This window comes from Puma concolor, chromosome B3 (genome assembly GCF_028749965.1).
Source record: "Puma concolor isolate L17-30 chromosome B3, mPumCon1.1.hap2, whole genome shotgun sequence".
NCBI lineage: Eukaryota > Metazoa > Chordata > Mammalia > Carnivora > Felidae > Puma > Puma concolor.
The window spans coordinates 128,538,922-128,566,033 of NC_141672.1; the positions used below are offsets into that span (position 1 = coordinate 128,538,922).

Below are 27,112 nucleotides of genomic sequence, written 5' to 3' on the forward strand. Positions count from 1 at the left end.
TTCTTAGAAGAGGAAACATAAATGATAACTATCTAAAAAGATTATCTATTTCAGTAATAACTGAGAAATCCAAATTGAGGTCATAAAGTACCTTTCCTACAACTGCTAGACTGACAAAATATATTTAAAAATGCTAAATGCTGGAGATGTGGATTGATAAGGACTCAAATTTCTGATGGTAAACAAATTTCTGATGAGGAAACAAATTTCTTATGGGAGTAAAAATTGCTAAAATCACTTTGGCAAATAACTGGGCATCATCTTCTTAAGTTGAATATTTGCAACAATCATATTCCTGAGACTGTTGCCATCAGAAGCTCTTGCCATATGTACCATGAGACATATGCACAGGTGTTCATTCAGACAAATATGGTTACTAAGAATAAACAACTAGACCCACCCAATGTCATTCCACAGGGGAAGTGAGGAATACATGGACATTCACAGAAAGAATGTTCCACAGCCACGAAAATGAATGAAGTACAACTATACACAACAACATGGATAAATAAGTAGTAAATGCTTATACAACATTATGTCACTTATAAAGCAAAGCACAGAACTATAAACAGTATTATATGTAGGCATATGTACCTATGTGATTATAAAAAATCAACAAAGGAATAAAAAGCACAAAATTCAAGATGGTAGTTCCCTTTGCTGGAGAAGCACACAGGTAGATGCCAAGGATTGGTGACATTCTAGTGAGTCTAGTGTTTATTATTATGCATTATAATCTACATAATACTCTATTGTATCCATTATTGCATTAAAAGATATTAAATGGAAATTAAAGAAAACAGGGTGAAAGGATATGCCCTCATAAGATATCAAGATCTATTATAAAAGCAGAGTGATAAAATGCCGAAAAATAAACTAAGGGAACAGAAGAGTTAACAAAAAGAACTACGTGTATATAGAAAATTTACATATGGCAAATCAGTAGAAAAAGGATAGAGCGATAAATGGTACTAGGATATTTGTTTATCCATACAGAATCATCATTAATTTCACAACCATTCACAAATGCGAATTTAAAAAAATCTAAATCTTAAAAACAGAACTCTACAACTATTAGAAGAAAAAGTAAGAGATTATTGTTATATCTTTGGGAAAGGAAAGTGTAGTCAATACTCATTTTTTAAAGTTTATTTATTTATTTTGAGAGAGAGTGACAGTGTGAAAGTGGAGGAGGGGCAGAGAGAGAGGGAGAAAGAATCCCAAGCAGGCTCTGAGCTTGAACTCATGAACCTTGAGATCATGACCTGAGCTAAAACCAAGAGACAAACACTTAACTGACTGAGCCACCCAGGTGCCCCGGTCAATTCTCATTTCATTGAATTCTCAATTTTCATGGAAAAAATTCCATATTTACAAATTCATGTACTTGCTAAAATTTATTTATAACCCCAAAAATCATCTGCAGGGCTTTTCTGGTCATTTGAGGACATGCACAAAATTTGAGTTGCCTGCCATGCATATTTCTCAGCTGAAGTTGACCAAGGAGACATTCCATCTTCTTGTTTCAGTTCTCACACTGTAAACAAGTATTCTTTTTGTGGCCTAAATAGTGCCACATTTTTTGTTTCTGCTTCATGTTGGTGATTTTGCTATTTAAAATGTACCCCAAGCAAGGTGCTAAAGTGCTGTCTGGTATTTCTAAAGTGCGGGAAGGCTGTGATCATGTGCCTTATGGAGAAAATATGAGTGCTGGATGAGCTTTATTCAGGCATGAGTTATAGTGCTGTTAGCCTTGAGTTCAATGTTAGTGAATCCACAATATGTATTAAATAAGATGTCTTTAAACAGAAACACACATAAAACAAGGATCTGTACTGATGGGTTGATCAAAATGTCTTGACCAGAGGCTCATGGGAACTCCATATTTCCTCTAGGAACAAAGGTTCGGTATTCACTCATTCAGTGTTTGCAATGACTTTATAGAACATCAGCACTATGAATAGCGAGAATCAAGTGTATTTGCTAAACAAGACATAAAAGGCACAATCCATAAGGAAAAGATTGATAAATTCAGCTACATTGAAATGTTAAAACTTCTCTATGACAAATGACATCATAAAAAGGTTAAAAAAAATCTGTCTACCTACCTACCTACCTACCTATCTCTATAGAATGAGAATACATGCATACTTACAAACACACAAATAAGAAAGGATCAGTATTCAGGATATTTAAAAAACTTTTAAAAATGAAAAGACAACCCAATATAAAAACAACAAAAGATATGAACACATATGAGGCAACACAATGGCCCTTAGCATGTGAATGTTTCACCTCTCTGTGGTCAGAAAAATGCACATGACATACTTAATGAGATATTCTGTTCCTCTTCGTGATGGCAAAAATAGAAGGCTTGGCAAGGACATAGAGAAATGGGGATCCTGAAAGAGCACTGGCGGGAGTGCACGTTAGCACAACCACTCTGGAGAATGACTCAGCAATACCTAGCAAAGTGGAAGATGCCTGCCAGCAATGCCACCCCTAGAAACATTTCCTAGAGAAATGCTCACACAGGAGCCCAGGGACACATGTTCAAGGGTGTGTAGAGTAATACTGTCTTTAATGAAAACATCTTGGAAAGAGTCCAGATTTCCTTCAACAAGAGGAAAGGTAAATAAGTATTGGTATATCCACACAGTAGAAGACTGAACAGTAGCAAAATAGAGCTCTACGCACCGACATAGATGACTTCCACAAACCATATTCCACATAAGTTAAAGGTGACTACAGATATATTAAACACCATGTATGGGAATCTCAAAACATGCAAAAACTGAAACCATCATTTAGGGACACAAATACATGCAGAAAAACTGTGATGAACAAAAGGATGGGGGACACAAGATGTAATTGTGGAGAGGTGCTTTTACTGAACTGAGAGTCCCTTCTTTTCTAATACATATGACTGCCACATGGGAATTAACTGTATCATTTTCTAAACCATTCTGTGTATCTTAAGCATTGCCTAGTAAATAAAAATGTCAGTAAGGAGCCCATACAGTGGAACCCTCTACAGCACTATAAGAATGAGGTCCACCTGCACACATATCTATGCAGGCATCCATCCATCTCTGTCGGTCTGGGTCCTGGCAGTACACAGCTGGCATACTTGAGTACTAAGTATTGAGACTGACTGGAGAAAATTTAATGAATAATCTCTGTGGACAGGGTTGATTAAATTGATGAAGAAAGGCACATCATCCAGCAATGAGCAACAATAGGGAGCTGTTAGTACCCCAGGCTACGAAGGAAGGAAGCCATGTTAGCTGGACCCAGCAAAAGTGTAGCCAAGAGAGGGAGCCCCTGCACAAGACCTGGGGCTACAGGTAAAGGCCGACAGTTTCTCTCTGAGCAGGGGAGGATGGAAATAGATGTCCTGACTTCTCTTCCCACCTTCCAATATCTTGCTGGTGCTTCTCACTGGGCAAACCCAACCAGATGCCAGAGGAACGGAGTCTGAAGGACATAGGGGGTCATCCTTGAGGGGCCAACGCAAGGCTGAGGGAGAGCGGATAATGGATGGAGGGGCTGGGATAAAGAGAAATAACCAATAATCAGTAACTAGCATATCTGTTATCTATTTATGTGATATATTAATTGAAAAAAGCCAAGTTGCTAATATACTATTAATACAGCTCCTGCTATGTGTTAAAATATTTACATATATAAATGAGTGTTGTGCAGAATAAAGTCTAGAAGACAATGTATCCATTGTAGTATTATCTATCATCTATCAATCACCTATCTGTCTAGTTTTTAAAACTCTCACAATGGTGAGGTATTGCTTTTACAATGAAAAACATTCAGTGAAGTTCTTTTTTAAATCAACGGAATATTGAGGAAAAGCCCTAAAATTTACTGTATAAAATTCCTCTTGGAATAATTTTGGGAACTGTCATAACTCTCTACATTCTGGAGACTACATTCAGTCAGTCCTAATGCTGTAAATTTTCTTGAATAAATGCCAAGATAATGTAAAAATAGTTGACAGGGAAAAGAAAAACCAATGGATTACAAATTATTTAAACCAGCCTTCCAGGCAAGAGAAGTTTTATTGGCAATGATCCGTTTTAGATGTTTTGTCCACCAATAATAACTTCACAACAAATGCTTTGAGAAGAAAAGCACTGATAACCGATGGTTTGTCACTGGCTACTCAAGGTGAAGCTGGGACAAGAAAGCCAATGCAGAGCAAAGCTGCCTTCCTCAGACACAGGGCTTCCGGCTGAGCTGAAGTTCAAAGACTGAGAGTCTGTCAAATCTATTTGGTGGTGGTAGAAGTTTGCCATCTTCCTGACACCATGTCCAGTTCTGAAAACAATTCCACTGGTAACATGAGGGTGCTAAGCCAGCGTCCAGAGGCTGGCAAATTCTTCCTCACCAGGAAGGGACACAGACACTCTGGGGTCACATCCTGGCTATTGGAACTTAGCATCCTCATGGCTCCTGAGCCACAGAGCCACAGAGCAATGGGGGGGGGGGGGGGCGATGAATTTAGGGGCATGGACTGCTGTCAAGATGAGAGAAAGCATGGATGACCCTCCGAATAAGGGAGAGGACAGGTGATGGCATGGGAAACCAACCCCACCATATACACAGAGGCGACCACAAAAGCTGAGGAATCAGCCTCGTCAAAGCCAGGCAGAGCAGGCCCAGCCCTGATAGAAGAAGAAGAACAAGGCTACTTCCCTCATCCCTTCACCTGCCGATACCCCAGAGAGACCAGCCCCCAGAAGGAGGGGATGGAGCCGGTCTCGCTCCACAGCTGCTAGGGTGGAGAGAGTCGAGAGGGACCATGGAGAAGGGGGCACTAAACTGTATGTGAAGATTTGAAGGTGACCAAACTCAATGTCAAAAGCTGAAAGTGACCAGAGGTTAGAGAAACTGCCCAAGCAGTGTCATTTAAGAAAGGAGAGTCCACAAGACACTGCTGGAGGCAGTGATGGACACCCAAACACTCAAGTCACATGAAAGAGCTCTGTAAGTCATGTGACTCAATGCCTATGGAGGCAGCGTGAGGGGTGGCTCAGAGGGGGTGATTAGGTTCTTACAAAATGTCTCAAGGACTCCAACTCAATCAGTCATTGCTTGAAACAATGCCCCATGAGGTGTTTCCATGTAAAGTGATTTGCAAGTGAAAGTTTTTTAAGTTTATTTATTTAATTTTTTAAATGTTTATTATTTATTTTTGAGAGAGAGACAGTGTGAGCAGCGGAGGGGAGTAGAGAGAGGGAGACACAGAATCTGAAGCAGGCTCCAGGCTCAGAGTGTGATGCAGGGCTTGAACTCGCGAGATCATGACCTGAGCTGAAGTCGGACGCTTAACCAACTGAGCCACCCAGGTGGCCCAAGTTTATTTATTTATTTTGAGTGGAGGAGGGGCAGAGAGAGAGGGAGAGAGAGAATCCCAAGCAGGCTCTGCACTGACAGTGCAGAGCCCAACATGGGGCTCAGTCTCACAAAACCGTGAGATCATGACCTCAGCTGAAATCAAGAGTCAGATGTTCAAATGACTGAGCCACTCAGGTGCCCCTGGAGGAAAATTTTAAAATAGAAAAAGACACTGGGTCCAGGTCTTGGCTATTAGATGGGGCCATGCATTCAAAAAGCAAGGGGAGGTATGTTGGGTGCACACAGGTTAGTATACACACTCGATTTCCTATCTCTGTCCAATGAGAGGAGCTAGAAACAATGTCACCTCGGTAGCAACAAGCCCTCTCAACACTCAGACTTTGGTTTCTAAATACCATTCTCCAATAAAAGGAATTAGTAAAAGGAACCAGGAGGGGTGCCTGGGTGGCTCAGTCGGTTAAGCGTCCGACTTCGGCTCAGGTCATGATCTCAGGTTTGTGAGTTTGAGCCCAGCATTGGGCTCTGTGCTGACAGCTTGGAGCCTGGAGCCTGCTTTGGATTCTGTGTCTCCCTCTCTCTCTGCTCCTCCCCTGTTCATGCTCTGTCTCTCTCTCTCTCCTTCAAAAATAAATAAAACCATTTTTAAAAAAATTTAAAAAAAATAAAAGAAAGAAAAAAGAACAGAAAAAGACTAACAACATAGTAGCTTTAGACACTCCATTGTGCACTTCTTGGAAAGCCATTTAGAATCTTGTGTTGAACCACTCTTGTCATATAACCCTGATTGTGAAGGTCTAGAAACCAATGCTGACCAAGTGTACAAAAGGCCCCTCATGCGGTGCTGCCGGGCACATTTTGGTTAACTTTATTTGGCTTCAATTAGTGTGGTTCATCTCCTCCCACAAAACAATTCTCCAAGGAGACCAAGAGCAGTGGAGTGTTTTCAACTCATGAAAGTACTCTTAATGTACCTCTTTTGCTTAGGAATTGAAGACCAATTAGATTCGAGCCTGCTTAAAAGGAAATCTTTTAGGAATCAATTAGTTGGCCCTATAAATCTACACAGTCATGAGGCCTGGACTATGGGGATCAGATCAAAGCAGTAAATTGTTACTCCATCATTATTTATTGAATTCATTTTGATTATGAAGGACAGTAACCGATTGAGTCATTTACCTGGGTAGGCACCATATTAATCCACTTGGTGCCTCTCTTGTTATATTCCATGGAGAGTGGCTGCGGAGCCATCTGGAGGGGGTCCAGCTGAAGAGGGAGGTCAGAAGATGAGGGGCTCTGGACACATAAAGTCCTACATCACGGTAAGTACACAGAGGGCCACATCCTCAGGGAAGGGCAGTGAGGTCTCAACAGGTGCAGGGCAGTGGGGAGGAGAGAGGAAACAAGTAGGCACCCCATTACCAAGGCACCACAGAATCTGTGGGGGGAGAAGGAATAGGGGGAGTGGAGAGGATAAGAGGAACACAGGCCCCCTTGCCTTTCTACAACGTCCCTTATTCTCGCTTAACCAAAATGCTATCTGTGCTGTTGGTGGAGCTAAAATCCTAGAGTCATCCTTGATTCCACTTGTCCTGCACCCCCACGTCCAAATCTTCCATGGTGTCTAGCAAGGTCCCCAGAATCTGTCCTCTGCCTGTCCCTCAGCAGAGCCTTCATCCTGTCCTCAGACTGTTGGGGGCCTCCCAATTCCCCAGGGTCCTCTCCCACCATCTGCAGTGCCCCCTCTGAGAGCCTCCTTGGCACCAGTTCCTGTCCCTCCAAGAGCCTCCTGGGTACCTTTTCCTGTCCCTCCCAGTTTAAAGTCTGCAAAGGATGCCTGCAGGCAGCTGAACAAAATTTATGCTGCTTCCCTGTCCTGCTGCTCTCTCCATCCTCCTCTCTGCCTCATCGCCATGGGGACATCCTTGGAGAGACCAATATCTCCACAGGCCAACTCTTAGGTAGCTGTGAACTCACCTATGAACATTATGAAGCATTTCCAGGTATTTAACACTTATAATAATGACCCACATTTGCATTACTTTCTAATGCTAATTAAATTTTTAGTTGCTTTAAAATGTCTTGGAATCTCTTACTTAGCAAGTAGAAAAAAAATTGATTACAAGTATTTATAAATGAAAGCTCTATAGTTAAAGTTAATCTCTTGATAGCCAGGGTGCCTGGGTGGCTTAGTCAGTTAAGTGTGACCAGTTCAGGTCGTGATCTCACAGTTTCTGAATTCAAGCCCCACGTTGGGCTCCATGCTGATAGTGTGGAGCCTGCTTGGGATTCTCTCTCTCTGCCCCTCCCCCACTCATGCTCACTGTCTCTCTCAAAATAAATACAGAAACTATAAAAAAATATTTTAATCTCTTGACAGCCAGAAGGAAGGAAGGAAGGAAGGAAGGAAGGAAAAGAAGGAAAGAAAGAAAGAAAGAAAGAAAAGAAAAGAAAGGAAGAAAATGCCACTCATTTAGATGAATGGGGAAATATTCAGGATTCAGAAAATGTAGCAGACCTTATTTCAGGCATTATTTTCAATGGAAAAATAAGACAGTCATAACCCTTCAAGAAAAATCTGCAAATGAGAACTTGTTAAGATTGCGATTTCCTGAATGAAGACATCTGCAGATACGACTTGGTTATAGGCACTGGCCCTGAGATCTGGGATGTGTCCTCACTCCCTAGGAGATCCCCATGAGTCATTCATCACTTGCGTGTCACTGTTGATTTCGTGGAGGATCATTTTTTCCCTGTGTACCAAAATGACAGTTTATTCCTTGCATCTCAGGAGAATGGAACTGCAGGGTAACTTCACTGACATGTTACTCAGCTGGCAAGGAAGGGATACACTGACTTCACCAGGAGTCTGTCAGAACTAGAGACACCTTATGCTGGGAGCCCTAATGCTTTGCTTTGTAAAGCAAGAACTTCTCTTCACAGAGTAGTTCAGAGGCAGAATATACAACATGCTAAGGCCTTTCACCTGGCCTGCTTGGGAGAGGGAACTTATGCATCACAAAAAATTCTGTTCCAAGAGTATTATCACTCACGTAGTACATGAATTTGTGGTTTATCAATTTTCAAAGGATTTTTTTTAAGGCACTGACCATAAAGCAGAGTGAGCATAATTTAATTTTTTGGTAATTTACAAAGCAATTTTTTTTTCCCCCCACTGGGCCTCAGCTTGTTCTGAGCATGTGTGCTCACTGTCCCATGGCCATGGTCCTGGGTAGCAGGTCTACTTGTCCCCTGCAGATGGCAGTGAGAGCTGGGTGTCCAGAGCTGACTGCCTGGCCAGGCATCCTGGCTCCACCTTTATGATCTGCATGACCTTGGGAAGTTGTTTCATTTCACTGTGCCTCAGTGTCCTCATCTGTAAAATGGGAATAACAATATCTACACCTCACAGGGCTGTTGTGAAGGTTAAATTAGCTCATAAATGTGAAGTGCTTGGAGCAATGCCTGCCACACGGCAAGGTTCAATCAACTCTGGTTGTGATTATTATACATGGCTGGCCATGTGAGTGCCTCCATCCGACTGAAAACACAGGTCCGAGACATAATTTCAGCAGAGGACCTTTAAGCCTCATCCATGAAAGCTTCAGGAAAAAATAGCACCAAAAATTATTGGGTGCCGACCCAATACTACACTTCGGTATTCTAAACTGCTCCTATATTGTTGCACTTTTTGTTCGACTGATGGGAAAAAATTTTTTATGTCTGTCCACTTTTCATTGTTCTGAAAGTTTTCTGTGTCCCTAAAGCTCTGCCCCATGGCTGCTTCTTTGCCGCCCTTTCCCCTAACCCTCAACTTCAAGGTTAAGGGTGAGAGAATGTAGTTTGATTAGAGGCCCAGGGAGATCAAGATGAAGTTAAAAGGAATGGAGGGACTCGTGGGAAATACAAATCATATGCAAAAGTAATTGAAATGATCTCATTAACCTTTGCCTCTTGTGTACTTGGAACTATTTATAACCAGAAGTAACATTTCTGATCTGTACTTCACTATCTTCTAGCATTTCTTTAAAGGTATAGGCATGTCTCTTTTCCTATCTGGCCAGAGGAGACACTTCTTAAATGCCAGAAGCACATTTGTATTAGAACCCAGAATCAGGTCATGATTCTGGAGGGAGAAGAGGAGCCTCTCAAGATGCGAACAAGCAGAGAGAAGACAGAAACCAAGAGCAGCTGGGAGTAGACGTGGACAAATCTACCACTGCTGTGGAGGTTTTAACACCACCTGTGTCAACATGTCCAACAGACAATTAGTAAGGACGAAGAGCTGAACATGCCAGATCTAATACACACATACCAGAACCTGTACCCAACATGATATGTGGGGCTTTTACAAAGACTTGACACAAACTTGGGCACAAAGTGAAGTTCAGCAAACTAACATCAAAAACATAGGCACATTAGTTACCTGACTGCAGAGCAATTACATTTGCTATTAATAAGAGAAGCAAGAAAACCCTCCACATATCTGCACGATTCAGAATATATTGCTAAGAAACTCAAGGATTGAAAAATAAATCATAATGAAAATTAGAGAATCCTTGGAACTGAAAAAAAATGACAAGACAGCAAATTTTGGAGTATGCAGGTAGGACACTAAAATCTTACATACTTATATGAGAAATGAAGAAGGATTGAAATTTATTAACAAAACACACAATACAAGAAGGGAAAAAAAGGAAAAGGAATTAAGAAGGAAGGAATCAATGGAGATGGAAGCAGAAATTATGGAAATTTGAAGAAAGTAACAGTAGACAGGATCAATAAACCTAAAGTTTGTTCTCTGAGGAAAAAAAAACTAATAAAATGGGTTAGTCTCTGGCAAGGCTGAATAACAAAAGAAAGAGAATGAATAAATTACAAAGATGAGAAATTAATAGAGACATAATTATAAGCACAGTACTCACATATCAGTGAATTCAAAATCTAATCAAAATGGACAATTCTTCCAGAAAAATAAAATATACTAAGATTATCTCAAGAAGGAGGAATATGACATGAGTAATAATGAAAAATCCTTAATAAAATGTAAGCAAAGTGGATTTTCATAATCATATGAAAACAGTGTGACTGAGTTTTACCCCAGAAATGCAAGAATGGTTCCACTTTAGAAATTCATTAATGTAATTAACTATATCAACAGAATCAAGTTATATATATATGAGTGATATACATTCACATTTATTTATGTAATATATTAAATACACATTAGAGTTTTAAGTCTTAGCAAATGCTGTGTCTGAGCATTGTATCTTATTGAGATCAGTGTATATATATATATGTGTGTGTGCTTGTATATTCAAATGTATATGTATATGTATGTATATGAAAACACATGCATACATACTCATCTCAAGAGATGTAGCATTTGCTAAATTTTTTAAAACTCTTTTTTTAATAAATCTTTTAAAATTTATTCTGAGAGAAAGAGAGGCAAAGAAAGAGGGAGAGAGAGAGAATCCCAAGCTCAAACTCATGAACTGTAGAATCATGACCTGAGCCAAAACGAAGAGTCAGATACTTAACCAACTGAAACACCCAGGCGCCCTGAAACTCTATAGTGGTAAACTCTTAGCAAACTGGTAATAAACTTAACCTGGCAAATACTATTTAGTACCAGAAATTTTCAACAAATGTTATTGAATATATTATTCTTAATTATTGGGTTCATTTCCTTTAAAATCAGGAAGAAGACAAGGATGCCTGCTGCCTCAATCTCCACTCAACAACATGCAAGAATACATCACATTAATAAGAGGAAGTTTAAGAACCACACAATCATTTCAACAGATGCAGAAAAAACATCTGACAAAGTACAACATCCATTCATGATAAAAAGCCCTCAACAAAGCAGGTCAAGAGAGAACATACTTCAACATAATTAAGCCCATATATGAAAAACTCACAGCTAACATCATACTCAATGGGGAAAAACTAAGAGCCTTTCCCCTAAGGTCAGGAACAAGGCAAGGATGTCCACTCTTACCACTTTTATTCAGCACAGTACTGGAAGTCTTAGTCTCAACAAGCAGACAACAAAAAGAAAGAATAGGCATCCAAATTGGTAAGGAAGAAGTTAAATTTTCACTATTTGCAGATTACATGATATTATAAATAGAAAACCTGACAGATTCCACGAAAAAACTGCTAGAACTGATAAATAAATTCAGTAAAGTCACAGGATACAAAATCACTGTACAGAAATCTATTGCATTTCTATACACCAATAATGAAGCATCAGAAAAAGAAATTAAGAAAACAATCCCATTTACCATTGCACCAAAAATAATAAGATACCTAGGAATAAACCTAATCAAAGAGGTGTGTACTCTGAAAACTATAAAACACTGATGAAAGAAATTAAAGACAACATAAAGAAATGGAAAGACATACCATGCTCATGGACTGAAAGAACAAATATTGTTAAAATGTCTATACTACCCAAAGCAATCTATACATTTCATGGAATCCTTATCAAAATACCAAAAGCATTTTTCACAGAACTAGAACAAAATTATAAAATTTGTATGGAAGCATAAGACTGCAAATAGCTAAAGCAATCTTTAAAAAGCAAAGATGGAGGCATCACAATTTCAGACTTCTTCAAGTTATATTACAAAGCTGTAGTAATCAAAACAGTATGGTACTGGCACAAAAATAGACACATAGATAAAGAGAATAAAATAGAAAACCCAGAAATAAACCCATAATTAAATGGTCAATTAATCTTCAACAAAGCAGGAAAGGATATCTAATTGGAAAGAGACAGTCTCTTCAACACACAGTGTTGGGAAAACTGGACAGCAACACGCAAAAGAATGAAACTGGACCGCTTGCTTACACCATACACAAAAATAAATTCAAAATGAAGTAAAGACCTAAATGTGACACAGAAAACCATCAAAATCCTAGAGGAGAACACAGGCAGCAACCTATTTGACATGGGCCATAGTAACTTCTTACTAGACATTTTTCCAGAGGCAAGGGAAACAAAAGCAAAAATAAACTACTGGGACTACATCAAAATAAAAAGCTTCTGCACAATGAAGGAAACAGTCAACAAAACTAAAAGACAACCTATAGGATAGGAGAAAAATTTTGCAAATGACATAGCTGATAAAGGGTTATTATCCAAAATAAATAAAGAACTTACAAAACTCAATACCCAATAAACAAATAATCCAATTAAGAAACGGGCAGAAGACACGAATAGACATTTTTCCAAAGAAGACACACAGATGGCCAACAGACACATGAAAAGATGCTCTACATCACTCACCATCAGGGAAATGCAAATCAAAACTACAATGATATATCATCTTACACCTGTCAGAATAGCTAAAATCAACAACACAGGAAACAACAGGTGTTGGTGAGGGTGTGGAGAAAGGGAAACCCTCTTGCACTGTTGGTAGGAATGCCATGTGGTGCAGTCACTCTGGAAAACAGTATAGAGGTTCCTCAAAAAGTGAAAAATAGAACTAACTACCCTATAAACCAGCTATTGCACCACTGACTATTTGCCCAAAGAATACAAAAACACTAATTCAAAAGGATATAAATACACCTCATTTACAGAAGCATTATTTACAATAGCCAAAATATGGAAGCAGCCCACATGTCCATCAGCTGATGAATGGATATAGAAGACATAGTATATACATACAATGGAATATTATTCAGCCATAAAAAATGAAATATTGCCATTTGCAATGACGTGGATGGAGCTACAGCGTATAATGCTAAGTGAAATAAGTCAGTGAGAGAAAGACAAATACCATTTGATTTCACCCACATGTGGAATTTAAGAAACAAAACAAATTAGCAAAGGGGAAAAAAGAGAGAGAGGCAAACCAAGGAACAGACTCAATTCTAGAGACCAAACTGATAATTACCAGAGGAGGTATGAGTGAAACAAGGGATGGGGATTAAGGAGTGCACATGTCAGGATGAGCACCAGGTGATTAAAATAAAAACTTTAAAACAATGTACCAGAAGTCCTTGCCAGTTCTGGAAGACAAGAAAAAATAAGAAAAATCAGTAATAAATGTAAAGATTGGAAAGAAAGAAGCAAAGTTATTCCCAAACAATATAACCTTCTAAATAGAAAATACCAAACAATACCAAACAGGCAAACTTCTGGAGCAAATGGAGTGGGAAGTAACTGGATGTGAGATCAATGAACAAAAGCACATGGATTTCTCTATATAAAAATCTAAAAATCAGAGGGGCCCATGGGTGGCTCAGTCAGTTAAGCGAACAACTTTGGCTCGGGTCATGATCTTGCAGCTGGTGAGTTGGAGCCTTGAGTGTGGCTCTTTGCTGACAGCTCAGAGCCTGGATATGTTTCAGATTCTGTCTTCGTTTCTCTCTGCCCCACCCCTGCTTGCATATGTCTCTCTCTCTCTCAAATATAAATAAGCATTACATTTTTAAATCTAAAAATCAGAAAATGTAATTTAAAAATTTTCTCCTTTTCCAACAGCAACAAAACTATATGACATCTAGGAACATATGTAACAATAGATGATCAAGACTGTATACTGAAATTTATATAATTTTTATTGAAAAACATAACAGAAAGCTAAATAAATGGAGATATATGTAAAAATGACCATTCTGACTTAATTAACCTAAAAATGCAATGCAGTTATGAACCTTTTTTTGTTTTTTTTTGTATCGGGGGGTGGTGAGAGGAAAGGGAAGGCAGACAAAGGACCAAAAATAGCCCAGACAATTTTGAAGAACAAAGTGGGGGCTTATTCTACTAGATATAAGACTAATAAAGAGCACTTAATACGATGTGGTATTGACAAAGAGGCAAGCCATACACCAATGAAAAAGAAAAGAAACCTCAGAAATAGATGTCTTTGATATGACCATACAAATAAATGGCACAGGCTGGTGCTGTAGTAACTGATGATTATATGTAAAAAATAAAATTAGATCCATATCTCATAACAAATGCATCATTAAACCCCAGTGGATTAATGGATTAAATAAATATGAAAAGCCAAGTTTCAAAACTTACAGGAAAAAAAAATAGGATATTTATATGACCTCCAGAGGGGAAAATAATTCTATTTTTTAAAGTTTGTTTATTATTTATTTATTGCATTTATTTATTTTTGAGAGACACAGAGAGAGACAGGGAGCAAGGTGGGGTGGGGGTGGGGGCAGAGAGAGAATGAGACAGAATCCGAAGCAGGCCCCAGGCTCTGAGCCATCAACACAGAGCCCGACACGGGCCTCAAACCCACAAACCATGAGATCATGACCTGAGCCAAAGTTGCACGCTTAACCAACTGAGCCACCCAGGCACCCCAAGTTTATTTATTTTGAGAGAGAGAGAGAAAGAGGAGAGACAGTGCGAATGGGGGAGGGGCAGAGAGAGAGGATGAGAGAGAGAATCCCAAGGAGGTTTCGCACCATCTGACAGGAGCCTAAAGCAGGGCTCGAACACCCTAATCATGAAATCATAACCTGAGCCAAGATCAGGAGTTGGATGCTTAGCCAACTAAGCCACCTGGGCACCCAAATTTCATTGATTTTATTTATTTATTTATTTATTTATTTATTTATTTATTTATTTATTTATAATGTTTGTTTTTGAGAGACAGAGAGAGCACAAGTAAGGGAGGGGTAGAGAGGGAGGGAGACACAGAATCTGAAGCAGGCTCTAGGCTGTCAGCACAGAGTGCAACATAGGGCTTGAACTCACAAACCGTGAGATCATGACCTGAGCCGAAGTCAGATGCTTAACCCACTGAGCCACCCAGGCACCCCCAAATTTCACTGATTTTAAACTGATACTTTAAATGTTCAAATAAATACTTACAATGACACAATATATACAATATATAATACAGTTGTATTATACATTTTAAAAAATTTTTAATATTTATTTAGTTTTGAGAGAAAGACTCAGTGCAAACAGGGAGGAATGGAGAGAGAGAGGGACAGATGATCCAAAGCAGGCTCTGCAGTGAGAGAAGCAAATGCCAATGTGGGGCCCAAATTCATGAACCGCAAGATCATGACCGGAGCCGAAGTCAGACGCTCAACCGACTCAGTCACCCAGGCATCCCTGAACTGTATTATATTTTATCCTGGGAGAATCAGAGTTTTTCTGTGCCAGAGGGGAAAATAATTCTTAAATGCAACACAAAAAGGACACATCATTTAGAAAAGAATTTGACTGCATTCAAACTGAAAACTTCTGACAAATGCCATCCAAAACATAACGAAATGACAAGTCACAGACTGCATGCAAGGTTTTTATGACTAAGGGTATCATTTGGAACAAAAGACAAATAACCCAACAGGCAAACAGACAAAACAGGCAGTTCACTGGTGAAAAATACAAATAGGAAATGATCATATAAAAAGTCTGAATGTCAAGAATTCTTGGCAAGGACATGGACCGAGCAAAGACATCTCCTCCGTCGGACGTAAGAGCAGGCAGGTGCAATTTCTTTGCAAGGAAATAGGAAATGTCCTGTAAAAGCGCAGGTGCACATCACTGCACCCTTACAGTATGCATGCTAGAGGAAATCTAGCCCATGAGCGCACGTTGATGAGTGCGTGACTTTCATTCTATTACTGTTGTGACAGCGAAAACCTGAAAACATATTAATGTCCGTTAACATGAACCGGATAAGTGAGTTGCAGAATATTAGGGTTTTACAAACCTATGCAGAAGTTGACAAGACAGAATTAAAGCTACATATATCCATATGGATAAACATCATGATGGTGGGTGAAGACAGAAAACTGCTTATGGTACTGATTATGTCACATTTTGGCTACAATGTTTGTGAAGTATGGAACGTGTATGGGAATGGCAAAACTAACCCTGGGCACCTTCTAATTTCAGACAGAGAGAGTGGGGAGCCATAGCTGGGGCGGGGTCACTCAGCTGGGTTTGTAATAATATATAATAACATATGTCTTATTTTTAGAAATATTAGAAGCAAATTTTGTAAATCTAATAAGATTGGGCCCGTCTGAATGGTATTCGCTACATTATTCTCAGATGTTCCAATATGTTGAACTTGCTCCTAATGTTTGCATGGCAGAGGGGTCAGTTCCTGTGCCTGCAGAAGAACAGTGCAGGGTCTGCCTAGGGCATCTCTGTTTGAACAGAAATGACCCTGTGCCTGTTGCTGCTCTGTGTCCGCCTCCTCCTGAGCAGATCATGGTTGTGGTGGGGGAGGAAGCACCAGACTGGGCATGAAAGACAGAAATCTGGATCCACCACCAGTTAGGAGACCACAGCTCAGTCCCTGCATACTCTGGAGCCATTTTCTCGTCTCTGAAATGTAAATGATAAAGTCTGCCTTTTAAGACCTCACTGGAGCTGGGACAATGTGTGGAAAAAAAACAACAGTGAGGTAGATCTAAACAGACTGCAAACTAGTTCACAGAGGATGACCACCCAGAAAAGCCCTACTGGAGCCCAATGTAAACTATTATACATTATTCCTCTGCTGAGCGGTTTCCTTCTCCTCCCTTCTGCTCCTAAGTCAAATGCACTCTGTCCTGTGACCCTGTCAACTCGCCCATTTCTACTGTGGCTCAAACACATTTTTGTTCAGCCCTGCCAGGATTATGTCATTTCTTCCCCAAGTTTCGGCAACCAGTTGCTTATTGATTTCTGGATCAAGTCAAATGCCCTGAACTCATCTTTGAATTCCTGCATCATCCCGTCTCTACCTTCCCTGTCTTTGCTTTAATCCTTTTCGTCTTCCCCTACTCGCTTAACCTGTCACAAAGACATTTAACAGATGCATTAAGGTGTAACTGACATACGATAAAGTGCACATATTTTTAAATGGACAATGTGATGAGTTTCGACACACACATACACCTGTGTAGCCAGAACCACAATTGAGACAGTGAACTTACGTCCTGAACTCAAAAGTTGCATCTGGCTCCTTCCTTCGTTATAAGTAGTTTTGTGCATTCATGTTCCCTTTTGCCATTTTTGTGCATTCCTTCAAATGGCCTCATCATTGAATTATATTGAAAAATTTCCCATACTGCTTATTTTCCTCTTCACACCCTCCTCCTCCGAGCATCCCTATATTAATTTAGAGCCCTGGAAATAACTAAAGGCGTTAGAAATAGCCTCTCATCTCCAACAGTGGTCCCCACGCTGTCTCCTCCCGTTCATTTATATCAATCCTTAGCATTTCCACCAGTCTGTTTGCCCCCAGACAAAGCAATAGTGCTCCTCCTGTAGTCCTTGATTTTGTTTGGACACCAGAGTGACTGGGACACTCTTGCGAGTGAAAAGGTTGTCTATTATTACTTGTGCTGCGACTGTCCCAGACAGTGTGTTGCTCGCCCTTGTCAGAATGCTCCCCTCAGATCTTTAAATCCAGTCTGTGCTAGCACTGAAGCAATCCTATAGCAGACAGAGGAAGGAACTGGGCCAATAACTCTTTGTGGTTCCTTATCTGAATGTGCCAAGGACTCTGGGTCCCAGTGTGGGGGGTGGAGAGGTATCCACCTGTGTGGCATAGGACCCCAGTCTTGGTGTCTCCCTAAGAAGCTGCCTGTAATCCTGCTTTCACCACAACAGCCAAAGGACTCCAAAGGCAGCAAGCACATCCCTTGGTGGTGACTCCAGAACATCTACATGATGAAGGCTCAAGGGCAGTAATCTAGGTGGAATTGGGTGGTGGTGGAATCCTGAAGCTGTGTTTACAAAGCACATTGCATCAGACCTTAAAAATGTCTGTTGTCCATTTCAAACAATGGGAGTGCAGCCTATGGAGATGGTGAGGGTCTAAAATACCCCTTGTCACCACTGTTGCTTCCACATCTGCCCCACCAACCACCTCGCCTATCAGTCCTGGCTCTTCAAAATTAGGGCACATTCTGGGGCTCCTGGGTGTTCAGTTGGTTAAGCATCTGACTCTTGGTTTTGGCTTAGGTTATGATCTCATGGTTCGTGAGTTTGAGCCCCACATTTGGCTCCATGCTGAAAGTGCAAAGCCTGCTTGGGATTCTCTCCCTCTCTCTCTCTCTGCCCCTCCCCTGCTCTCTCTCTCTCTCTCTCTCTCTCAAAATAAATAAATAAATAAATATTAAAAAAAATTAGGATACATTCCTAAAGTGTGGAAGATGGCTTCCAGTGACCTCCAGGAAGATCACACAGAGATGAGTTTGTAAGCTCAGTTGTGAGCTGTGCCCCCCTATCTGTCTTTGTTTTGGTCTTGCACGCAATATACCTGGCAAAAAATTCTGGAACTTTCTAAAAAGGATGGGTTGATACCCTTAATGTCCACTGTGATGCAGGCTTTTCCCTATCGTGATGGTTAATTTTATGTGCACACTTGACTGGGTTAAGGGATGCCCAGAAAGCTGGTAAAACATTATTTCTAGTGTCTGTGAGGGTGTCTCCAGAAGACAGAAGCATTTGAATCAGTAGACTCAGTAGAGAAGATAATCCTTACCTATGTGGATGGGCATCATCGAATCCACTGATGGCCCGCATAGAACAAATATGGGGAGAAAGGAGGAATTCTCTCTCTCCACTCCTCCTGCTCTTGGATTCTGGTGCACCTGCTTCTTGAACTTTCAAACTCAGCCCACAGCTTACACCATCGCCATCCCCCCTCCCCACTGATTCTTAGGCCGTTGGACTGAATTTTACCAGGGGCTTTCCTGGTACTTCAGCTGGCAGATGACAGACCATGGGACATCTTGGTCTCCATTTCTTATAATAAATCTCCATATATCTGTATTTATGTCTATACCTATAACTGTAGCTATCCTGCTGGTTCTTTCTGGAGAACGAACACATCTATTTTTATAGACATTCAGTTATTTCAGTTAGGGTTAGGTGGGGCCTGTGGTCACATTATCACTGCACCTAGAGCTGGGTGTGCTTGGTATCATTCAGTGACAGAATCCAAAATATTTTTCCTATCTTCCTACTCCCTCAGTTTCCCAGGTGCCACCAATTCTGTCCTTATAGCTAAACCACCTCCATCTCCTGTGTATACCTAACACTTTATCCATCAGGCCACTCAGCAAAATAATGGCCCTCCCTTAGGACAGAGTGGAGGATTGAAAATTCTTTTATAATTTAATATTTTTTATTTCCTCTCACAGTGGAAATAAGATAGTGCACTGAAATTGCTATTGTGCTTGTGACTTTTTCCCCATTAGACCTGGTGGGAAGAGTCTGCCTTTTATTTATTTCTGCACATCTGATGTCCAACTCAGGCATGAAAAAAAAGATGCTTAAAAAACTCCCTGAATGAGGGGGTGCCTGGGTGGCTCAGTTGGTTAAGCCATGGCATGATCTCAGGGCAGTTGGTTCAGCTCAGGGCATGATCTCACGGTTCGTGGGTTTGAGCCCTGTATCAGTCAGGCTCTCTGCTGTCAGCACAGAGCCCACTTTGGACCCTCTGTTCCCCTCTCCCTCCAAAATAAATAAACGTCAAAAAAAAAACCACTTCGGGGCACCTGGGTGGCTCAGTTGGTTGGGTGTCTGACTTTGGCTCAGGTCATGATCTCGCTGTTCCTGAGTTCGAGCCCCATGTTGGGCTCTGTGCTCACAGCTTGGAGCCTGAAGGCTGCTTCAGATTCTCTGTCTCCCTCTCTTTCTGCCCCTCCCCCACCTCTCTCTCTCTCTCTCTCTCTCTCTCAAAAAAAAAAAACATTAAAAAAATAAAATATTTAAACAAACCTTCCTGAATGAATGAATGAAAAACTCATTGATTTCAGAAACATTTACAGAGTGCTGGTCATGCCATGTCGTTCTCTGGAAGCCACAGTAAGGCAAAGATACCATTCTGCCTTCACTGAGCTTATAGTCTGGAGAGGGGGCAGGTATTAATAAAGAAATTACACAAATGCATAGCTACAATCTGTGATAGCTTCATGGGAAAATAAAGTACAAGGAATTATGAGAATTTAGCACAAGGATGGCCAGGGCTAGTCTGAGGGGGAAGGTGAAAGATGAAGGGTGGGGAGGAATAAGCTCACCAAAATGAGGAGAAGGAATGTTCTGGACCAGAGAGCATTGTGTGCCAAGACTATGGTGCAGAGAGACCCCTGAGGGGTGTCCTGGAGGCTAAAGGCAGCCAGTGTGACTGCAGGGAAGGGGAGAGGCAAGAATGTCACAAAAAATGAAGCCAGAGAGGAGATAATGACTCTGTAAGACACGCTCAAGATTTAGAGCTTTGCCCTAAAAGCAAGTGGTGACGCAATCAGTTGTGCAATTTTAACATCGATGTATGATGGTGTGATGCAGGGGACAGAAAATGTACTTGGACCAGGGTGGAGGAGGATGTGATAGTTAATTTTATGTGTGAACTTGGTTGGAGTGGTCTTTGGATACGAGATCAAACATTCTGGATTTTTTTACGAGGGTGTTCTTAGAGGAGACTAACATTTACATCAGCAGACTCAGAGTAGAGCAGACTGCCTTCCAATATGTTGGTGGGCCTCATCTAATCGGTTGAAGGCATAAAGAGAATGAAAGACTGACCTCTCCAGAGCAAGAAGAAATTCCACAGACAGATGGCCTACAGACCTGAACTCAGTGATGGCCCTTCCCTGGGTCTCCAGGCTGCTGGCTCACCCTGCAATTTTGGACTTGTCAGCCTCCATAATCACATGAGCCAATTCCTTAAGGTATCTCTCTGTCTCTGTGTTTATATATGTGTGTCTACATATACATATATAAATATACATATAGTGTGTATATGTGTGTCTGTGTGTATAGTATACGTGTGCATGCGTGCGTGCATGTGTGTGTACTGCTTCACACATCTCACTGGTTCTGTTACTTTGGCGAACCCTGACTAATACTGAGGAGATTTCAGAGCTGAGCAATGGGATGGCCAGAGGAGGAAGGCAGGAGAAGTGCTGAGCAGCACAGACTGCTGGATGAGGCTGGTGACCATGAGTTTAAGGCATAAGGCACAGGGTTCGTGGCAAGGTCTGCGGGTCTTGCTGGTCAGGGTGCAGTCAGGGAGAGAGCACACACCGTGCAGGGAGTATGGGCCAACCAGCCAGAGAGGAGCTAGGAAAAGTGAGTGCAGGAGGCCTGAGCACTGGTCCCTGTTTCCTTGAGATGGTGAATATGTCTCAAGGACAGGGAGAAGGGTGGTGTTGCACAGTGGAGTCCAACTGAGGCCAGACAGCAGGCTTGGTGGGAGTAGAAGCTGGACAAGTAAGCCCAAGGTGACAATGCCTGGGCTGGAGAACTGGGGTGCCCTGCCAAGCCTCCCTGAGGGGTGGCTGGGTTCAGGGAAAATATCAGGTTGTGTAGTGACCTTGGAGAGGGCTGTTGGGCTTGTGCAGAAGGTGGGTTCTGGAGCAGGGAGGTTAAGAGCATGAGATGCCAGGGCTCTGCATGAGGCATCTCCCTGAAATGCCATGTACTTTCCCAAGAAAGAGGAGACTTTGGGGGAAAACCACTGAAGGGAGGGACAAAGGCAAGGGACTGGCACCACTGAAAGTGTCCTGCTCCCCAGCAGTGAGCGAGCCCCTCTGGGGCCTGCATTCTCCATGCCTGGGCCTTCATTTAACTGACTGCATGAGGAGGTATGGGTGCACCTGCAAGCCCATCCACCAGTCCTGAGTGGGGCTACAAGTGCCAAGAGACACTGGGAGGGAACCAGTCCAGCAAGGCCGCCTGCCTGGGAGGGGACTTCTGTGAATATCACTCAAAATACTTCTACCTCAAATGCTGAGTATCCTGGACCTTGTTTTAACTCAGCAGGTACAGATCAGTCACAGCCCTCCTGGGTGGAACCTCTGATCCATAGGATTATTCCAAAGGGCGTTTAATTGTACTGATGCTAAATGGATCTGTAACTGCAGATGTCCCACCAGACTCAGTATTACAGCCGTGCACAGAAAGTGATGCCACCAGATCGGAGGGTGGCAAGGCAGGCTTCCAGTGGTGTTGGAGGGGACAGAACATGCCACTCAAGGGACATCATGACATGAGTTGTGTTCAGTGGCCAGGAGAACTCACTATTTCTAGACATTCCCTTGAATGGGTCCCATGGTTGCTAGTTTAAGTGTGATAGTACCTCATCTCTGAGAGGATCCCACCTGGCCAGAAGGACTCATTAGTGTTTCCCTTAAGAATCCAGAGGTGAGAGGAGCACCTGGGTGCCTCAGTCAGTTAAGCGTCTGACTCTTCATCTTGGCTCAGGTCAGGATTTCATGGTTCATGAGTTTGAGCCCCACAATGGGCTCTGCCCTGATGGCATGGAGCCTGCTTGGGATTCTGTCTCCTTTCTCTGTCCCTCCCCAGCTTGTACTCTCTCGCTCTCTCTGCTCTCAAAATAAATAAGTAAACAAACTTTAAAAAAGTCCAGAGGTGAGAAGAAAGCTATACAGAGATATGATACATCTGCCTTACTCTATGTAGCTGCCCAGTTCCAAAATGGAAACATCACATTTAGCAGGTGTGTGTGTGTGTGTGTGTGTGTGTGTGTGTGTGGTGTTGCACAATGCCAGTCCATGCTGTGACTTTTGTCACAAAATGTTGACCATTCACTTATCCTCAGAATAATCTTTATTTCTTTAGCATGGTTAAGAACTTACTGAAGATTAGATACTAAATGATGAGTCCATTTTCCAAGTCCCTAGTTTTTTTTTTTTTAAATTATCTTGTCACCCTCTCCACCCCCCATTTTTTTTACGTTTTTAGAGAGAAAGGTAAACCATCTGTAAGATAAGACAAGAAAGCACATAAATTCAATAACTGATTTCTTGGGAAACTTTTATCTCCTTGTCCATTGATAATGTTTCTTTGGGTAATTTGGTTTCCTATGGCTCAATAAATTAAATCCAGATAGATGAAGCAAGAAATAGATTTTTAACTCTGTTCTGAATTAGAATTATATCATTATAATAAAACCATAATGACATTCTGGGATCTAGGAAAGAATTAAAGCTGGGATGGATATCATATCAGCATATGATGAAGCATATTCTACCAGTTAACAATTCTGATTTTTGTAACCTTTTAAAAATTCTGTTAATACTGATCAGGAAATATGTCACAATCTTGTGCTGGGTTTGGCTTGGCAAAGGCAAACATTACACTACTAAAACATCCTTTATCATTTATTTTATCATCTTATCTTACAAAAGCCTTGATATTATTTTATCAGTAGAGGGGATCTGTGTAGACTTCATCTTTAGGTAAAATTGCCCACCATTGTCTAATGGTTTGGAAAAATAGCTTATGAAATCCTAAATTTCAGGCCCTTTTTACAGATTATTCATAATGTGACGTCCACAGCCAGGTCCTGTCATCAGGGAGCCGAAACTTGAGTCTTGGAGAACTAGACCCTCTGAGGAGTGCTGCCCAACACTGGACTTGTTCAGGGACCCCTGCAGAGCCATCTGACCTCACTCTACCCACACAATAGCTGCTGGACAACAGGACGGTCCATGACTCTGGTTCTGCAATCCTGGGATCCCTGCATGGCACAATGGAGTTCTAGGTCTCCTCTGTGCCTCTGTCCTTTGCCCTGCCCTCACTCCTATCAGGGTGGAGCAGTAAACTTTGGTAGGACATGAGATATTACCTGTTAAGAGGCAATCAATACCCTAACCGAGAGGCTTGTGTGCCCCCGGGGGTTCTCTGCTGAAGAACAAGAGAATCCAGGAGTAGGAGTGGTCAGGAAGGGCAGGAAAGAGACCAAGGGACAGAGGGCTTCCAGGCCTCCAAGCCATAGAAAACAATCTTAGGGGTGAGTGAAGCAGTGTCTGCGTCATTTTCTGGATTCCAAATATATTCTTCATTAGCCAGGAAGAAGACTGGTTTCTGTTCATTTTCCCTGATGACAGATTGTGCCTGTACAACTTTCTGGTATTGGTGGGTAGTAGCGGGGGAGGGGGAAGGAGGGTGGCATAATGGTAAGTGAGTAGTTAGACCAATCTCATTAAGTCCCTATCAGCTAACTCAAACACAACTAAAATCAAAGGCGCTTTGATTCCTAAACCAATTACATGAGATTTCCCCAGCACAAACTGAATTCATTAGATACAAAGTATGGATAATCCATAATTTAATATGGAAATTTAGGCATGAAGTATTACTAATCAGATAGCTAGAACCTCAAATCAGACTATTAAGAGACCAGTGAACCTGCTCTAATTGCTGGCCAAAAAAATATGAGCAAGAGAAACTAATGAAAATAATATCCCCCTTTTGCATTTCCTTTGGCTAAGGGTTAAGAACATCTGTAGGCTACAGGAAGGGGCTCCCACAGAAATTTGTTCCTTGTTACAAGAGTGCCTTTCTTTCCTACCACCCTTGTGTGTTCTGAGAGTTTTAATGCGGAGAAGAAACACCAGGTGCCTGCTGCAAAGCCTTTTACTGCAGGGGTGTCATCCAACACAGCGTGGCTTGAATGACTTTAAGAGTAATGATCACATTAAAAATGACTGCACCAGCAATTATAAGAAAACTAGAGAACGGGGCACTTAGATCTATAAGAATCTCAGAGGAAGGAGTACCTATATTTATGAGAAGGAAGTATAAAATCTTCATTATGCTAAAGCCAATTTAAATAGAGCACAATGCTTGATATAGGTTAGGAATAGGCTTTTGTGCTTTGAAGTATCCATACACATCAGAAAAGATCTAAGAAAGATATGAAACACATTGAAAATTCCACTGTAATTAACCAGCTAGAGACATCTGTGGTGACAACTGGGAACAAACAGAGAAGGTTGCTGTAATCCAAGGGCTAAAAGCAAAGACACAAGTGCTCATGGAATAAGTAAGGAAAAAGTGATAGAGAAGCAAAGACTTGAGAAGTGGCCTGCCCAGAGCTCAAGATCGCATCAAAAGCAGAGCACAAAGATAATATTCACTGCAGAAAACAAGGTGGGAAGAGAGCTTTAAGAGAAATTGAGCAAAACGAGATGGAAAAGGAAGAATGAAAACAATTGGGGGGGGGGAGGGAATGATAGGAAGGATGGATAAAAGCAGTCCAAGAGATTCAGCTATCCTAAAACAAAGACAACAGAGAAAAATTCAGATTTATACTTTAAGAAACCTTTGCTGAAATAAAGCAAGATGAAAACTCACTGTGCAAAGGGTACATGGTACCATAAGAAATTTGAGAAAGGTTGATCAATATCAAGATGTATCACAGTGAAGCAAATGGACTTGATAATTTAAAAGTATTACTGACACCTATACCAAAAAAGAAATGAAAAAGAAAACCAAGAAAAAACAAAGACAAAAACAAAAAACAAAAAATGATGCCTTATATCAGCTAGGATGGGCTAGGTTATGCTGTGGTAACAAGTATCCCCCAAATCTCAGTGGGTTAAAACAACAAGTTTAGTTCTCACTCATGCTAAAATGTCCAATGTGAGTAAATGTGGGTGAGTTATGGGGGCTCTACCCATTGTAGTACCTAGACTAATGGTGCAGCCCCCATCTATAACTCGCCTATTACCATGCCAGAGGGAAAGAGAGCGCTGGATACTCAGGCTTGGAAGTGATACATAGAAGTTTTGCTCACATGGCACTGAACAACCACAAGGAGACTAGGAAGTACGATCTTACCACATTGAGGGAAGCTGGAGAGCTAGAAGTATTTTTAAACAGAATTAATGACCACCACATGACCAAAAGGGAGAAAGCATTAGGCTGACTTTAAGGTCTTTCTCTGTAGCAATATTCAATATTCAATTATGGATAATGATGCAGAAAGCTAAAAAGAGCATTGCCCCTACCATTTAAATGACCAAATGCTGGACACTCTGCAAATTCACAACTTAATTGGAATCCATCAGACAGCTGAGGTCACACGGCAACCAACCAACCCAAATTCTAAGGACATGGGAATCTCCATGTTGAGAAACATGAGCATGTGTTCACTTGGGACAGATGCTTTAGTGAAAAGGTGAGCAGTGTGCAGGGTCATGTAGGTAATTCAGCATAGAGACAGAGGCTATATGGAAGAATCAAATGGAAAGGCACAATCACAGACATGAAGGATGTCTCTGAGGCATCAACAGACTCAGCAGAGCTGAAGGGAAAATGGCCCAGTGTGGTTTATGTTGGGGATGCAAGGCTGGTTCACTGTCAAAAGTCAATCAGTGTTATTCACCATGTTAGCAGACCAAAAAAGAAAAAGTACATGAACATTAAGTCAATGCAGAAAAAGACGGATAAATCCAACGTTCATCCATGATAAAAAGAACTCTCAGGAAACTAGGAAAACCAGGGATAACTTCTACAACCTGATAATGGGCATCTATAGAAAAACTTAGAGCTAACACTATATTTAGTTCCTAAAATCAGGAAAGCAAGGATGTATGCTCTCACCATGTCTATCCGATACTGCAGTGAGGTGAAAGAAAGAAAGAAAGAAAGAAAGAAAGAAAGAAAGAAAGAAAGAAAGAAAGAAAGAAAGAAAGGAGGGGGGAAGAAAGGAAGAAGGAAGGAAGGAAGGAAGGAAGGAAGGAAGGAAGGAAGGAAGGAAGGAAGGAAGGAAGGAAGGAAGGAAGGAAGAGGTATTCAGACTGGAAAGGAAGATGTAAAATTGCCTCTCATTGCATTTCACATGACTGCCTACAGAGAAGATCCAAAAGAATCTATAATGGAGCTACCAGAACTATTAAGTGAGTTTAACAAGATTACAGGATACAAGATCAGTAACAAAAATCAAATTTCTATATACTAGCAATGAAGAAGAGATGGTTAAAAATCTTT

At 41.2% G+C, this 27,112-nt stretch overlaps 1 protein-coding gene across 5 annotated transcripts in view; it reads right to left on the reverse strand.

Moving 5' to 3' along the window:
• ENTREP2 (endosomal transmembrane epsin interactor 2) overlaps positions 1-27,112 on the reverse strand; it is a 475,240-nt gene that overhangs the window by 54,974 nt on the left and 393,154 nt on the right. For 2 of the 5 annotated variants that reach the window (XM_086711377.1, XM_086711380.1), the window contains exon 5: positions 6,550-6,636. The exons of the other annotated variants lie outside the window; for them this stretch is intronic. In XM_086711377.1, the coding sequence (XP_086567503.1) occupies positions 6,550-6,636 (87 nt within the window). The remainder of the gene's footprint in view (positions 1-6,549; positions 6,637-27,112) is intronic. 5 annotated transcript variants of the gene reach the window in all.